Source organism: Equus przewalskii, chromosome 15 (assembly GCF_037783145.1).
Source record: "Equus przewalskii isolate Varuska chromosome 15, EquPr2, whole genome shotgun sequence".
NCBI classification, from domain to species: Eukaryota; Metazoa; Chordata; class Mammalia; order Perissodactyla; family Equidae; genus Equus; species Equus przewalskii.
The window spans coordinates 10,279,926-10,295,820 of NC_091845.1; the positions used below are offsets into that span (position 1 = coordinate 10,279,926).

The 15,895-nt window shown below is 41.6% G+C and overlaps 1 protein-coding gene across 12 annotated transcripts in view; it reads right to left on the reverse strand.

The window, feature by feature from the left end:
- GRM7 (glutamate metabotropic receptor 7) overlaps positions 1-15,895 on the reverse strand; it is an 822,228-nt gene that overhangs the window by 32,502 nt on the left and 773,831 nt on the right. For 4 of the 12 annotated variants that reach the window (XM_070576686.1, XM_070576688.1, XM_070576695.1 and 1 more), the window contains 5 exons: positions 15,454-15,501; positions 15,270-15,355; positions 15,041-15,161; positions 12,994-13,053; positions 12,231-12,330 (listed from right to left, as the gene is read on the reverse strand). The exons of 6 other annotated variants lie outside the window; for them this stretch is intronic. In XM_070576686.1, coding sequence (XP_070432787.1) covers positions 15,294-15,355; positions 15,454-15,501 — 110 coding nt within the window. In that variant the 3' untranslated portion in view covers positions 12,231-12,330; positions 12,994-13,053; positions 15,041-15,161; positions 15,270-15,293. Of the gene's footprint in view, positions 1-12,230; positions 12,331-12,993; positions 13,054-15,040; positions 15,162-15,269; positions 15,356-15,453; positions 15,502-15,895 lie in introns of those variants that run through there. 2 more of the 12 variants (XM_070576687.1, XM_070576690.1) reach the window with 1 other exon arrangement.

The window sequence follows — 15,895 nt, forward strand, 5'->3', positions numbered from 1 at the left end:
TCTGCTCTGCTTGCCTGGGCACCTCGGGCTAGCCAGAGGGTAGCAAGGTGATGGAGGGTGGGGCTTTGGGTCATGCAGTGTCAGTGGACCTGGAGACTGAGTTCAATCACATGGGCAATCCATCCATCCATCAATCAGGCAGATACAATGGAGCCCCAATAAAAACTCTGAGCAGTGAGGCTGGAGTGAGCTTCCTTAGTTGGCAATACTCTGCGTGTATTGTCATACATCAGTGTTGGGAAATTAATGCCTCCTGACTCCACGGGAGAAGATGACAAAGCTCCATGTTTGGCACTTCTCCTGTACTCTGTCCTATGCGCTTCCTCTCTTGGCTGATTTTAATCTACAATAATACAAATAATAATACAAAAGGTGGGATAGGAACATAGGAAAGCAATGTCCTTCCCCAAGCTGAGTGCTCTCACATCTAGACAAGGCCAAGTCTATACCCATAATAAGTTACTATGAGTCCAACGGTGAGTTCTGTGAGTCTTTCTAGCAAATTATCAAATCTGAGGGTGGTTTTGCTAATCCCCCAAACTTGCAATTGGTATCACAACTGGGAGAAATTTTGAGGACTGTTCCCTCTAAATTTTGTAGCTGATTTAAATCCCTCACATACTACTTTTGACTTTCCGCGTAGGGTCATACCTATAATATATACAGATAGACATAGACATATGTTCATAAAGATCTCAAAATAGTTGGCTTTGTGCACTACAGAAATTGCCCTCCACTCCATAGTACAGATAAATGATCAAGAACAAAGTCAGCTGAAGAAAATCAACTACAGCTCTGTAAAGATGGAAGCATCTGCTTTGTGTTTCCATGTCTGAGGCCCCAGAAGTCAATGATTGTAGGTGAGCACTGCAGCCCAAGGCAGTGAGATTTCTCATGGGTGGACAGATGGAGTTGAAAGCCAATCCATTGCCAATTCAGGTTGGTTTTGCCTTTGAAATATTGTTTGTCTCTGCTCATTTCTCCGCACCTCCACTACCACCTCTGTAGTCAAAGCCAACATCATCACCTCAACTAATGAAATGTCTCCAAGCTGAATTCCTCATGTTTACATATGGTTGTTGCTCCACACACCTGCTGGAGTAAATTTCTTTTAAAAAATGTAAATCAAGTCATGTTTTTTATTTTTTCATCTCCTTTGATTACCAGTCTTCAATGATTCCCCATTGCTTCTAGAATAAAGGCAAAATTTTCTAATTTGTTCTGCAAATATCTGTGTGGCTTGACATTTATTTCCTGGGTTTTATCTTGACCCACACTTCCCCTGGTTCATTTCCATCTAGTTACACTCGCCTTCATTCAGTCTTTCATATTGTCTGTGCTTCTACAACAAGGCCTTTGACATGTTCTTCTCTTTGCCTAGTTGGCTTTCCCACCACTTTGTCTTCACCAATGCCCACACGTCCTTCAAGCAGATCTGTCTTAGGAAACCTGCTCTTGATCTCCATAGATAAATTTCATAGTTTCCTGTATTTCTTGTTCACAGTTTTTTCAAGTTTCAGTTTCCTATCTATTAGCTATTGTTTGATCATCTGTGTCCCCAGTTGGACTCAGTTTTTTGAATTTGAGTGGATCCATGGTTCTGGACTTTTCACAAAAGGCTCAGGTCATTTTGGTGCAGGTGGGATTCAGACAGTTCTTTGTTCAGATACCAATTGTGGGACAGGACATTAGTAGCTGTCCTTTTAGGACTGAAGATAGTTGAAATGAGTGACCATAGAATAAACCACTCAGCATCATCATTTGCATCTAGGAGGTACGTTCAGATGTTTTTCCCCGGTGGATTTCTCCTGAGCCACTTTAAGAAAAGCATTCTTGATGTTTAAGGATGACATAGGTAGGACTGTTGGCTAATGTGCTGCCATCTTGGGCTTCAGTAATGCAGAGTGTTGAGATACTTATCTCTTTAGACCTTAGGCCAGCTAGTCAAAGCTTGAGGTCAATCATATCTAGCCACCAGGAACGTTGTCTTGGGTCTAGAGCTCCCTTGAAGTCTTCTTGAACAGAGAAGGAGCTGGTGACTTGTCTCAGTGTTCCTGTAGGTGAAGGGTATGATGAAATGAGACCTAACCCTTGGAGCATGACCAATGAGATGCTTTCCCGCCTAGATGTGAGGCTCAGTGTAGTGTGTACCACTGCCCATGGTGGACAAGAGCCCCATAGAGCACAAAGTATGTTTCACTCTTGATGTGTCCAGAAAGCCAGGCAGTTGGGGATGGCAGGGCAAGATGGCTGGGTGGGCCTCCTAGCAGGTCCACATCCAGATGGTGACCTCTACATTTGTGTTCACATATATATTGGAAACTTGTCCATTTGTGGCTGATGCACCCTTTTAGTGGCAACCTATCTAGCCGCATAGTAACTGCTCTAACAGCACATGCATGTTACTAAATTAAAGCATCATCATTATTTAAAACACTTGAGAGAAAAAAAAAACTTGAATTGGATTCAAAATCCATTTACATGATCACAACATATTTTATTATTATGTTTTTCAATAAAGGAGAATCTATTGGTTTCTTTAAATATAAATTCGACTGTTATACATTTCTGAATTATTATAAAAATACTTTTAAACTTTTTATCATTTACTCATAGTTTTTCTTCCATGTTCTCTATCAATAATTTGAAGAGATCATCATCGAAATCTCTTGACCAAGAATTGTTTGTAGCATTTCATGCATGTAAGTGAATTGACATATCTGTTCATGGAAGCAAGCCCAAGTTTTCAGGAAAAGAACTCAAAATATTAGGTTGTGAAGTTTGATACAAATTCAATATTCAGTCGTGTCTCTAAAACTTTTGATTATTTGGTAATGTACTTATAAAAAACATTGTCTTCTGCAAGCCTTACAGAGATTCCCCCAAAATCCTCTCCAGTCTACTAAGTGTGCCTTACCAGTATTATCATTTTTTACATGTGCCAAGACATGAAAAAACACTCTTCTGATAGGTGGAACGCATAAACGACCTTCAATATTCTTGCTATTTGGGATGCTGATCAATAGGACCCAGCAGGGATGATGAAGGGGCTGGATAGTGGCTGTGAGGAACAAGGGGTATTTATTTTGGAGACAAAAGAATGTAAAGTGACAGTCTGTTTTCTTAACAACAGCTTACAGGTTACTATTTCTGAAAATGAATTCTGTATATGGCCTCAAGACAAAGAACCTGGTGTAAACTTTATAAGAAACCACACAACTTGGCAAGTTGTCAAAACTCTCTAAACCTCAGTTTCTGTAGGGATCAAATGCAAATTATGACGTCTACCTCAGGGGTCATTGTCAAGCATAAATGAGTCATCTTTGTAAAACACTTAGTAAGGAGTCTGTCCCCAGTCAGCGTCTGAAGATGGAAAGGATTAAATCAGATGGTACTAAGTACCCTATCAGTAGAGGTATTCAGGTGCATTAAACATGATCACATTTTTGGGATGGCATAGTGACAATTACATCTTCAACAAAATGACCTTAAGATTCCTTCCATTGCTGAGACTTCCAGCGTGGAGGTAGCAGAGCCAATTCTAGAATTAACACCACAGCTTAGGTTGTAGGCTATCCAACCGCAAAGTCTCAACATGAGATCTTTTGATGGCCCCTCAAAAGAGTCTCTGGGTAAAAACATTGACAAGGACCCTCATCCTTTCCAAGAAAGAACTTCCAGTAGCATGCATCAGACTCACCTGGAGGTCTTCTGAAAGCAGAGATTGATAGGCCCCAACCCCAGAGTTTCTGACTCAGCAGGTCTGTGGGGTGCCCAAAGACTCTATATTTTTAATAAGTTCCCAGGTGATGCTGCTGCTGCTGCTGTGGAACCAGAGTTGAGAATCTGCATTAGAGCAAGGGTTCTCAGCCTTGGCTGCCATTAGATTCACCCAGGGAGGTATTTAAACTACAGTTGCCTGGACCCCATCCTAATGTAATGACATAGAAGCCTGGGTGGTGGGGCCCAGGCGTGGGTGCAGGTTAAAAGGGCTCCAGATGATTCGATGGGCAGCCGGCGCTGAGAACCACAGAATCAGAGCATCTGTATTCCAGTCGGTGATCATCTAGGCCTCATTTACTAGACTTCAATATTGGACTAATATTTGCATTAGTTTTGTTATTACTATCTTTCTTTTGAATTTTTTTTTGAAATGTCATAGTGACATTTGAAAAACAAAAGTGTTTTTGTACTTCCAACGATGATAAGTCGCACCCCTTCCTCCTCCTAATTGTTCAAGTGCTGACTTACTGTTAGCAATTAGATGAAAATCTGCAGTCCATAATTAAGATCAGTATATATGACAGTGCAAATGGGGCTTGAATATTTTATTATTTATATTTTTATTATTCTAGGTGCTTTAAACCATCTTACTTGCAAAAATAACCTAAAACACCTTGTAAGTGAAATTACAACTTGCCATATTTTTATGTGTTCTACTCAGACAGAAACACAGATAACAATAGCCAATTGAATTATGCCAAGTTTTCACATTCACTATTTAATTATACAGTGACTCTGTGAGGTTAGATTAAAATGCTGGAGTCTAGTGGACTCACATCTTTCAGAGGGGTTAGGTTTTAAAGTCAGCTTGCATGGCAAAAATTGGGCATGGTCAAATTCAAAATCCCTTACATTATCCAGAGTGTGGTCAAAGACCAGCACCATGGTCAGCACCCAGGAGCTTGTTAGAAATGCAGAGTCTAAGCAATCTACTGAATCCGTGCCTGCATTTTAACAAGATCCTTGGGTGACCATATGGATAAAAATTTGAGAAGCACTGCCTTAAACTATTCATTAATTGCTAAGGCCCGGGACTGCAGAAGCTGAAGAATGCAGAATCACTTACTCGGATTCTCTATGCATTTTTGCTGAGGCTTCACTTTCCCCTAGGAGTGGAGGCCTGGCTCTAGATTGAACAGGCAAAGTAAGAAGAATAATTTGTCTTTCTTTCTCTTCCTCCTCTCATCATATCCTTTTCTTCTATCGAATCCATGTGGGTAAAATAACGTTAGTGGAAAATAGATGCATGGCAACTCCCATTGTATTTTATATGTTAGCTCACAAAGTGGATTGTCCATCTACCATGGGCCGGGGACGGTGCGAAGTGGTGAAGATACAATGGCAAGAAGGAAAAAACAGCTCTCATCATCGGGAGCTTAGCATCTGAAAATGCCTAATTGGAGATGACAATTAGCAGGGCTGAATCGCATAAATAATACTGGGTTCTGTTCAACTCGGTGTTTGGTTTCCAAATAATTCTAGCGAATTCTTCTTCCTAATTCTTCTGTTAGGAATCCCTGTTAACTAATCATCCATTCTTTAGGCTAAGAGGGTGTTTTCTGAATGAAGCTCCTGCCACCAGTTTAATTACACTCCTCCTCCACCTCTTATTGAGGCCAGAGGGATGGCATGAAACATAGTCAACCACATGCATCTTCTGTATGAGCTCCCGAACCCAGGCCTCCCACGGCCAAGGAGAATCAACGGCACTGAGAACAAAAAGCACCTTCTGGGAGAGGCTGGGCAGCATGCCAGCAAAGGTCCCATCTGTTGTTCTGCCAAAGCTCCTACTATTGCACAGACCCAAGCGCATTGTGGACTGCTGCTGGTGCCAACACCATGCCCGGTAACAGCAGTCCCCAAACAGTCCAAATAATTTCATGTTCCTGTTCCCCGGAAGAAAGAGGAGAAAATGCTTCCTTTTGGTTGCCCTCTTAGGATTTTGTCGATTGCACTTCTGACTGCTTGCTTTCTGTTCTGCTACCGTCTGTCTTGGAGAAGAAGAGAGCGTTTTTACTGCTGAAAGGAAAGAAGGAGCCACCTATGAGACGAGGCTGGTCACCTAATCCTACGATCTGAACTTCTTCCTGACATCTTAAAACTGCTTACATTCACGCCAGCTGTTTGCTGTCCGTGAAATGCCACAAGACATTGCTCAATGCCCTCTTTTCCAACAACGCTTGGCAGATGTTTGGGGTTCGATGTCTTTACATGCCTTTCATCAGTGCGGAAACCGCATTTCTTGGCTGCTGTATCCAATGGCTGCTGTATAACGATTTATCATGTTTGATCAGAAATTGCAACTTGCCTCTGAATAAAAGGAACAAAGCATATATTATGGGATATTTATGACTAAATCTATTTACTATTTGTGAAGAATCTAAAAGCTTAGCAATCTTCAAATACAAACCGTGAAGCTTGAAAAACCTCCAGCTGTTTAAAATTTCAAATCATTAGTCGAATGCCTGATCTAGACTTAAGCCTTCTGTTTGAGGATCTTTTCTAAAACAAAGTGTTGCAGACAATGTTCTCTAGCACGTATTTTTCCCACTACAATGCAAGCTGAGGGCCTGATGTTATTCCCAGGAGAGCTGCTGATGCCGAGAGGCTTGTCTCCTACAATTCCAGCCCCCCAGGCCCCCCAGTGTCACTGAGAACACTGTGAGATGGGTTGAGAGGGCAGGATTCTGCCTTGAGTTGAGGGAGGTTCACCAAGTGGCCAGGGTGTGTTCTTGTTGAAGGCAGATCATTTCCTTCTCTGAACACAAGAAGAGTCCCCAAGGGGTTCCAAGGTAGGTCTGATCTCCCAAAAGTCCTGAATGACTCTCTTCAATGCCGGATGGGAAGGGATATCAATTACGGAATGACAGCCACGCATCAGACCACATCCCGGGACCTTAGCTTGTGCCACCTCACCCAGTCTTGAAAGAACCTGGTTAATGAGGGTATTCAAATCCCTGTGTTGCCAGATGTGGCAGCTGAGATGGGGAGATGTTTGTCTCAGAGTGATGCCACGTCTGATTCCAAAGGTCTTGACTCTGACCCTAGGCTGGCTTTCTGTCAGCAAAGCATTGCTTGCTTCTTCTGGGATCAGATAACTTTGTAAGCAATCAAGCTATTCTTCTTAAGAGAATTCCATCTTTGAAACTATGAAGTTGGTTAGAAGCTTGCAGCTGCACTAGATTCAAAAAGGTCATGGAAATCTTATAAAGAAGGCTAAGAAAATATTCCTTTCTGATCCTTCCCAATGACATGGTAAAGAACTCACTAGAAGCCAAAACAGGTAATAGAAAAGAAGAAAGCTGGTGTTTGAAGAATGGATGGAATTGTACAATTAGGTCGGTGTTTCTTTGCCATCTGAGGTACAGTTCTGAATTAGGTCATCTTAAAACCACCTTTTGTTTTACAAAAGTAACATGTTTACTGTTGAATATTTAGAAAGTACACAGACCTTTTTTCCTGTTTACAAAAGAGCTGCTCTGAACACATATCCCCTTGGCTTGAAATTTTGTCCATTTAGAAACTTACGGGGAGAATACTTCCATTTTTTTCCATGGTTGCCAAGTGTCCAGTAAATATTTCTGCAGGAATGGCCTGTCCAAAGTTGACAGAACTATCTCCACACCTACACACTTACACAATGACATGACATGAATTAGATTCTTCTTAGATCTTCTTAAGAAAACTAGGTGGTCAGTTTTTTCCCAGATCCAGAAGCTTTTTTACCCGAAATGCAATTCTGAGTTTTGAGCTTTCAAGTCAGGGATTGGCTGCATTCCAGGGACAAATGGGTGAAACGGTTGCCTGAACTTTTGCACTGTTCTTATAGATTATCCTTTGCTACCTATAGCTTTAGGGCTTTTGAACATACCGTTTAGAAAGTCTGAGAATACATCCTGTTCCTGAGAGCTCAGAAGTGTGTGTGTCTCTCATTAGCACCTCCCGTCCTAATGCTTCTGCAACAGCTTTTCTGCTGCTCCTCAGTTACTAAACCCCAAGTGGCACCTTGCTTTCTACTGCCTACATTCCCACAGCCTTCAGAATGGAATGTGAGGATATTCACAGTTGAGTTCTAATGTATTTCTCTGCTTTTCTCCAGCCTCACGTGTCATATGCTTGTCCAGTGGTTTTCCACTGGGGCAATTGCGCCTCCTGAGAGCATTTGGCGATATCTAGAGACATTTTCATGTGCACAATTGCAGGATAGTGGTGCTACTGGCATCTAGTGGGTAGAGGGCAAGGATGCTGCTAAACATTCTACAATGCACAGGACAGCCCTCTGAAACAAAGAATTGTCCAGCCCCAAATGTCAGTAGTACTATGATTGAGAAGTCCCATGGTGCAACTCCACTAGAAAATGGATCTTCCTCAAACGCACCATGTACCTATCACTGGAAGGCACTACAGCGGTTAGAAGCATGGCCACTGGGGCCAGATAGCTGAGCTTGCAGGCAAGATCCTCTACTTATTAGCTGTGTGACTTTGGAAATATGACTTAAAATCTCTGTGCCTCACTTTCCTCATCTGTAAAATGGGTTTAATGATGCATATCTGATAAGGTGATTATGGTTAAATAGATTAATACATGTTAAGTACTTGGAATAGTGGCTGGTGTGTAGGAAGTACTCAATCTGCTACCCAGCACTGCTGCTCATAATGTTGCCACCATTTCATTCACTTTGACTTGACTTACAATGATCCCTCTGTCTGGAACACCCTCCCTCATATTGCCTCATTCTTCAAGTCACTGGAACGTCCCCTGCCACCTCATGGGAGGAAATGCCTACTTTCAGCCCTCCACACAAACTCGTATTATGCATCCATGCAACGTGTCTGACAAGGAGTTGTCTTCTCCTTTGGATGTAAACTTCTGGAGGAGCTGGAGCTTCTTGTGTCTCAGCTTTATATGCCCAGTCTCTAACAAGAGTAAGCACTCCACAAATCATGTTAGTTCGTTTGGGGTCAGGCTCCATTAAAAAGAAGACTAGTAGACAAAGGAAATAAACTTTTCTCTTTTCAGACTTGATTTAACCTCTTTAGTAATCCTCACAAGGTTATCTGCTTAAAAAGAAGAAGCCTGGATTTAAATTGAGCGTATGCAATGCCTTTATAACCCGCGTGGTAACTGCCTTGAAAGGGGAGGGCTAAAAGCAGTGCCAGGCAGACTCCTGGGCCCTCCCCTCAGCCATGCCAGCCTCCTGGCCTGGAGAGATACACAGCATAAGTCATCATCTGCTATTAAGAATTCACTCCTTCATCTATAGCCATCTATCTTTGTTCTCCAATCTGGCTTGAGCTGTTTTCCTTCCCGTAGAGAAGGTGATCAGTGGCTCCTCATTGCTGGTGATCATCTACAGATAGAAGGAAAAAAATGTTTCTTCCAGACTGCGTTATAAATCTGAATCTTTTATAATGAGGGATTTTTTTTTGTCCTTGGCTTAAAAATGAACTTGTTAGTCTATAAATCTTGTGGCTCCTTCATGAAGAGTCATTGGTGTATAATGGGATCAGAAGGGTTTCTAAAGCTACTTCTGTCACTAGCACCTTGGACGATTTTCATAACCCCCTGAGTTGTCGTTTGTCCCTCTATAGGTGAGGATGACACCAGCTACCTCAGCGTTATGCCCTGAAGAAAACGGGAGGTGCCATATGTGCAAGCACATGATAAAACAAAACTATAACATGTTATAGAAGGGCAGGCTGATGTCACAGTTAATTGATGACGATGTAGTTTTAAAAAAATTGTGTGGATTTTTCTTTTGATCTTTTTCTGCACTTCCAGCATATAGATTCATTGATAGTGTTTTATAGACAACATTTAGTGATCAATATAATCAATTGGTTTTGTCCTTAAAAAAAAATGTGTGGCTTGTACGCAAGTTCACAAATTGAGACAGTTCTTCCCTTCCCCTCCCTCCTCCGACCATTTTACGGCTTGAGTTCAGGAACGAGCATCCAAGATGCGGGGAGAGACTTCCCTTCAGCTGTAGTGTCCTCAGCCGGCTTGGCAGAGCTGGTATGGGATGAAGTATCTTACACTGGTCCTTGTTCCCAGCCTTCCGTGCGAGCTTTACAGTAAAAGTTCTCCCAAAATGTAAATTGATAGCAGAGGCTCCGCCAGACAATGCACAGCATCACTGACTGTTTAGGATTCACATAAAACTTCTGCTGGTTGAAAATGGTAGACATCTTCTGCTTTTCGCCTGTATTTTTCCCTCACCCTCAAACATTCACAAAGCACCTGCCAGGCAATCGCGTCAGGGTCTAACCACACAGAGGACAGATGAGACACATCAATTTGAGGAAAAGGACCAAGCACTTTCCAGCCGACATCAGAATTCCAAAATTGGCCGATCACGGGTGAAAAGTGCCTGGAACTGTGCTGCTGGAGACCGGGTGAAGACTGTGTTCACATCCTCGAATATTTAACTTGGCTTTTCTGCTGTGGAACAACACCGGTTTGCCAAATGAATACGTACATTGCTTCAATTTGGGTGGTGATTAATAAATTGTCCTCTCTGCCAGCTACAGGGATCTACAAGACATGTACTGACTACAAAGTTGCCACCTTACCTGCTTTTACGTGCAACCATTGAATTAATAAATATAGAGCATTGCAAATAATGTATGAAAGAAATGAGAGGAATCTTCCAAGCTGAGAGAAAAGCATTTCTGGAAAACAATTTTTTTTAGGTCACAAAATTCACTGCACACTCCACAATGTAAACCATCTTTCCATCTTTTGCTAGGTGCCACGCAGGAAATGGGCCTCCACACTCTCGGAGAGAACCTGCAGACTATTCTCACCATCAATGGAGAGTGCTAAGAACGAAAGTTGTCCCTTGTGTAAGGAAGTTCTTATCCTCCTGTTGACTTTCTCTAGGCAATGGCTCTGCATTATCTGGTAGAACATTTTGTGATGATGGCAATATTATATAGCTTTGCAGTCCAATATGGCAGTCACTAGCTATATGTACCCATGGAGCATTAGGAACGTGGCTAGTGCAACTGAGGAACAAAATTTTTAATTTTATTTCATTCTAATTAAACTTAAATTTAAAGAGCCATATGTGGCTGGTGGCTACCATATGAACTGAGCAGCTATAGCTCAGTTGGTGAGATTCGTAGTAAGAGTAACAGCTAATTATTGAGCATTATACTGTATATCAAGCATTGTAGTTAAACATATGGTAAGCACTAACTAATTTAATCCTAATAACAACCCTAACACACAGAGAGTAAGCAGTGCACCCACATCACAGTCTAGAGCGGGGCAAAGCTGAATTTAGCACCTAGGAGTGCACATTCCAGCACCCTCAGGAGCAGGCTGCCTCGCCATCAGATCACAGCCAATTTTTAACAGCAATGGTAATTGAAGCAATGGTTATCCTGACAATTTTCACTACCTGATTGGGCAGAAAGGCATCGATGAAGATTTGAAAATAGGAGTCTCTTTGAAGACTTCAGGGCTAAATAAATTCAGAGTTGCCCTACTGAGTAGCTTGGAATGATTGCATAAGAATGTATCGGCACACTTTACTTACAGAAGGCCATGACCTGTGGCCCACTGAGTGCAGGGAACAGAAACATTAACCCAGCTTTTTATCTGATGTTGTCATGGAGATTCAGCCTTAAACAAAGACGGTGCTATGTTTTCCACTCCAATAATAGATCTCAGCAATTAGCTTCCTCTTTATTAGTCTGCAACACCAGTCTGGAAGAGTCTCTTGAGAGGAGACCTTGAAATAGCTTCTCACAGCGCCAGCAGACAGCTAAAGATGACTTCCTGGGAACATGGTGGATGCCACTGGTGAGATAAATCTGAATGTTTTTTTTAAAACAGTCTTTTTAATATCCTGGAAAACACTCTGCTGTGTAAGTGATCTCCATCACATCAACACCATATTGCATGTGTTGATTATCAGACAGGTTTAAAAAACAGTTCCCAAACCTGGATGTACATCAGAATCTGTGGGGAAGGTGGTTAAATGCAGGTGACACCTTGATGAGCACCACGGTAGGGAACAAAGCCTTTGAATTAGACTGAAGTGTAAGCTGAAATGAATATCAGAAGAGTTCTTCTAGGCAAATTTTCTTCCATAAATAGGATTTTAAAATTGATTCTAGTTATTACCTTAAATAGCTGGGTACTAAAAGCTAGTCATAATTTAATGTAAACATCGCCACGATGGTGACCATGTTGAATGTCTTTTATGCCTAAAGTCAGGAAAAATGTGCCGTGTTATGAAATGAAAGGAAAGCTAAGTGTGTTTAAATGTGCTTTCCCAGGTGGCTCCTTTGATAGCACAGTGAAATTTTGGCTTTAAGGCATCATTGCTGCAAAAATGATCAATACTAAATAGCTTGAAGACAAGACAAGCGATATATTGATATTTCGATCTGAAGACTCTGCAGGTTTTTCCAGACAAAAGTCAGAGGCAGACAGATTACTTGAAATTTTCAAACTTTATTGTGTATGGTACAGAAAGAGAATGGGTACAAGAGATCACATGGAAGAGGATCAGATTGGAATCTCCACATTCTTTCCTAGAGGAAAGACAAACAGAAAAATATATTAACTTTAGGTGACGTAACAGCAACACTGATGGCTAGCATTTGAACAGCTACTGTGACAAACTCTATTCTAAGGGCTTTACTCTTTAGTCCTCACAACCACCATGTGAGGTTGTATGTTACAGACGAGGGAACTGAGGCACAGAGAGGTGATCTTTTCTAAAGAGTCAGCATTTTGCCTGCTTGGCAGGAATGATAGAGTCTCACCCGTTGATCCCCTATTTCACTTTATTTTCCTTTAGATGGGAGTCGGATAGGAGCCCCCATTGATGTTACTGAACCGGCAACTTGACTCAGAACACACTGAAAATCCAGTACCCAAAAAGAGACTGGCTTTCTTAAGGTTGTATCCCAGTAGATCACAGTAGGGACCTCTCCCTCATTTGGTGGCATTGATGTCTTTCGTAAATGAAGCCCCTGGAAAATGCTCTAATGGGCCAAAGCCTCAAGACTTTTTTAGTGTAATTTCTCCTTATTTTGGAATATTGAGAGGACATTGCTGGTATTCGATGAGCACCACCAGGACTAAGCTCGTCCTGGAACCTGGACAAGGCCTCCTCCGTTCATTAAATTCATTGGTGGGCTAGGTAGCAAAGCTTCCTCAGGATGCTTAGAAGGATGCAAAAAGACACTTGCCTTGGCCAATCGCTGGACTGTACGCCAGTGCAGGTGGTCAGGTGTGTTTGCACTTTTCACCTGAATGGAAACAACAGCTCAAGTCTCAGTCTGGACTTTGGCAAACCACAGGAAATTAAAATGCAAATGAAATTTGCAAACATGACGAAAAGAGGGAAAGAGGAATTAAGTTCTCAGAACGAAAATCGAGCATTTTTCATGCTAGCCCTAGGAGGCCAGCTTAATCAAATTTTTAGCTAACACAGATGATAATGACCCTGGTGGCCAGTTTCTTTACAGAGCTTTGCTACGGCAAAAGCAGAGAGAGACGGAGCAGGTGATGAAGCTGTGGTGGGAATTAGCTTTTCACATCTGTGTGCCAGGGAAGTGCCATTTTTAATGCTAGTAAATACTCTTTTGAGTTTAATTTACTCCACTTAGGTTCCCATGCCAAACTCGATCACCTGATGCAGAGGTGGAATCTGCTCGTAGCTGTCAATATGTGATGACTTGTGATTGTAATTCTGAACAGGCTACACTTAGCCCAGGCTGACCAGTAGGCCTTGAGTACATTATACTATGAATTGCAATGAAGTCTTAAAAGTTAAACATTTCCAGCTCTAGAAGGCCATGTTCTTTGAGGCAGGACCTACAGTCTTCAATTTTTCAGACCACCAAAAGAATCCAAGCGGAGGTGAAATTACACAAGGAGTCTTATTATTTGCAGTACCATAAAGGAAAAAAAAGAGGGCACATCTCATTCCAAAATAGCCCTGAAATCAGTCTATAATTTCTGCCTTGAAGCCCTGGAGGGCCTATCTCATCTTCAGGACATTGAGCGCCTCTAGAATCAACTGAGGAAAATAATAAATGATGATTAGATAGAATACGTATACTGAAATGTTTTGTCCTATTCCATTCAATTTCGGAAAAGCTTATTAGAAAGGACTCTGGACAGGAGACCCACATGCCACTCATTGGTGGGTGTCACTGGGAAGTTACTTCACTGCTCTGAGTTTCAGTTTTATCATGTCAAGTGGGGACAATAAGATCTGTCTCAGTGGATGGTTGAGCACTTTGTATGTCTGTAGCAATAGAGATGATATGATGCCATTATTATCATCATCACTGATATTATTGTTGTTATTATTATTAAACTGTTGTAAAGCGCTATGCTAGGTCCTTCGATGACTGAGATGCATAAGCCTGGCCCTCCCAGGCAGTTCTATATTTGGTATAAGCTTAGTAAATACCAAACTCCAAAGCATCAACAAATATCTCTGGGAGGTTTTGTTAAAGTATCCCGGCCTTGAAAGGAAACCAAAGTGTTTTCACAAGCAAAGATTAAGGGACTCTGTTCCACTCAGTCATTATTCTATCACTCAAGACATACCCCGGAACTAGTATTTGTACTTAAAATGCTCTTCAGCTTGCCAGCTGGCCTGGAGTTACCTGTCGAAGTTAATCACATGGAGTGGTTCATATATCAGGTGGTATGAGACTACGTGTCTCACAGCAGCCTTGCCGAGTGACTGATAGCCTTCTCTGTCAATTTTGCCAAGCCAGAAGACTATTAATGAACCATCAAAAGACCACAGTGACCCATCTCCAAAACAGAGCTTGCTGTACCTAAAGAAAAGGTTGCCTGACTTCACTGGCAGTCTAGATATCATCCCTTCCAATTCTGATGGTTTATCGTAGACAAAAAATGTAACCACAAAAAAAGAGGAGAAAGGAAAGCCAGATAAAACAGAGAGATGAGCAGGGACTAACAATGCTACCTTATATATGCACAGCCCTTTATAAAGGAGGGTCTTTCTTTATATGATTGCATGCCATCTCCATGGTGTTCCATCAAAGAAAGCTGCCTTGGTCTTTCATAAGAAGAAAGTGAAGATCAAATAGGACACAACTTATCCACTATCACAGAGGTCCATGAGGTGGTTAGGCTTATTCTACCTCAAGTATCAGAGCCAAGGTTAGGACCCTGGCCTAGTTTTCCTTATTCTTGCCAGAGAAAAGCAACAGCACACACAAGGTCATAACCGATACTCGGACCAACACTTACAGAAAGTGGGATTGCTGATTCCGGTCATATTCTTCTAAGTGTTTGGGCCAGCTCAGTAAGAACAGACTTTGGAGGCTTTCCTCCATCCTCTTTGCACAAGCTTGGGTCCTCAGAGGTTACTCTGAAAGAGGGCAGAGATGTAAAGAGAATTCAAAACTAATCTTAAACTTGAAAAGAAAAAAAAATAATGAGAATATTCATGGGGATCATAAAGAGAAATAATGATTACCTTTGATTCCTAGAGAAAGTTAATTTAAAATGCATCCAAGTTCCATTGTACAGCCGAAAAAAAAAATCTGCGAAGCTGAGACAGGTCTTTAGTAGGCAGAAAGGAGAGTCATGGTCACTTGAGTTCTGAGAAGATGCTCATTCACAGTAATTGGGAGGAAGAAAGATTGTAGAGATTAACTGACCTTGTTTTAGGGCACACGCTGTTTTCTTTTCAAATGCAAACTTGGGGCCTAAAAGACAAAATCTGTCTTGAATGCCAGTCTCTAAGAAAATGCACTTAACAATCAGAAAACCACCGAAGTGGTTGTTTATGTTTTTATCAAATTAGAAGCTATATAACCATTTAAAGCAAGTGCGTAGGATCTCTTTCCAATGGTAACTTTGAAGTTCACATGCCCTTTGAAAGAAAAGCAGTATAGATGCTCTTGGTCCATGAAAGGAGAGATCAGCATAACATTGTCTTGGTTTTACACATGGGTTTAGCTCATCAAAAGAGACATTACGCAAGTGCGGATGTGGCACTGGCTGTCAGTTTTAAGGTTGTACATAAAAACTACATCGTAGTTTTGAAATCTGTGACATCAGGGTCAAAAATTGCCTTTTCGGGGCAGTCTTTGTGACCCT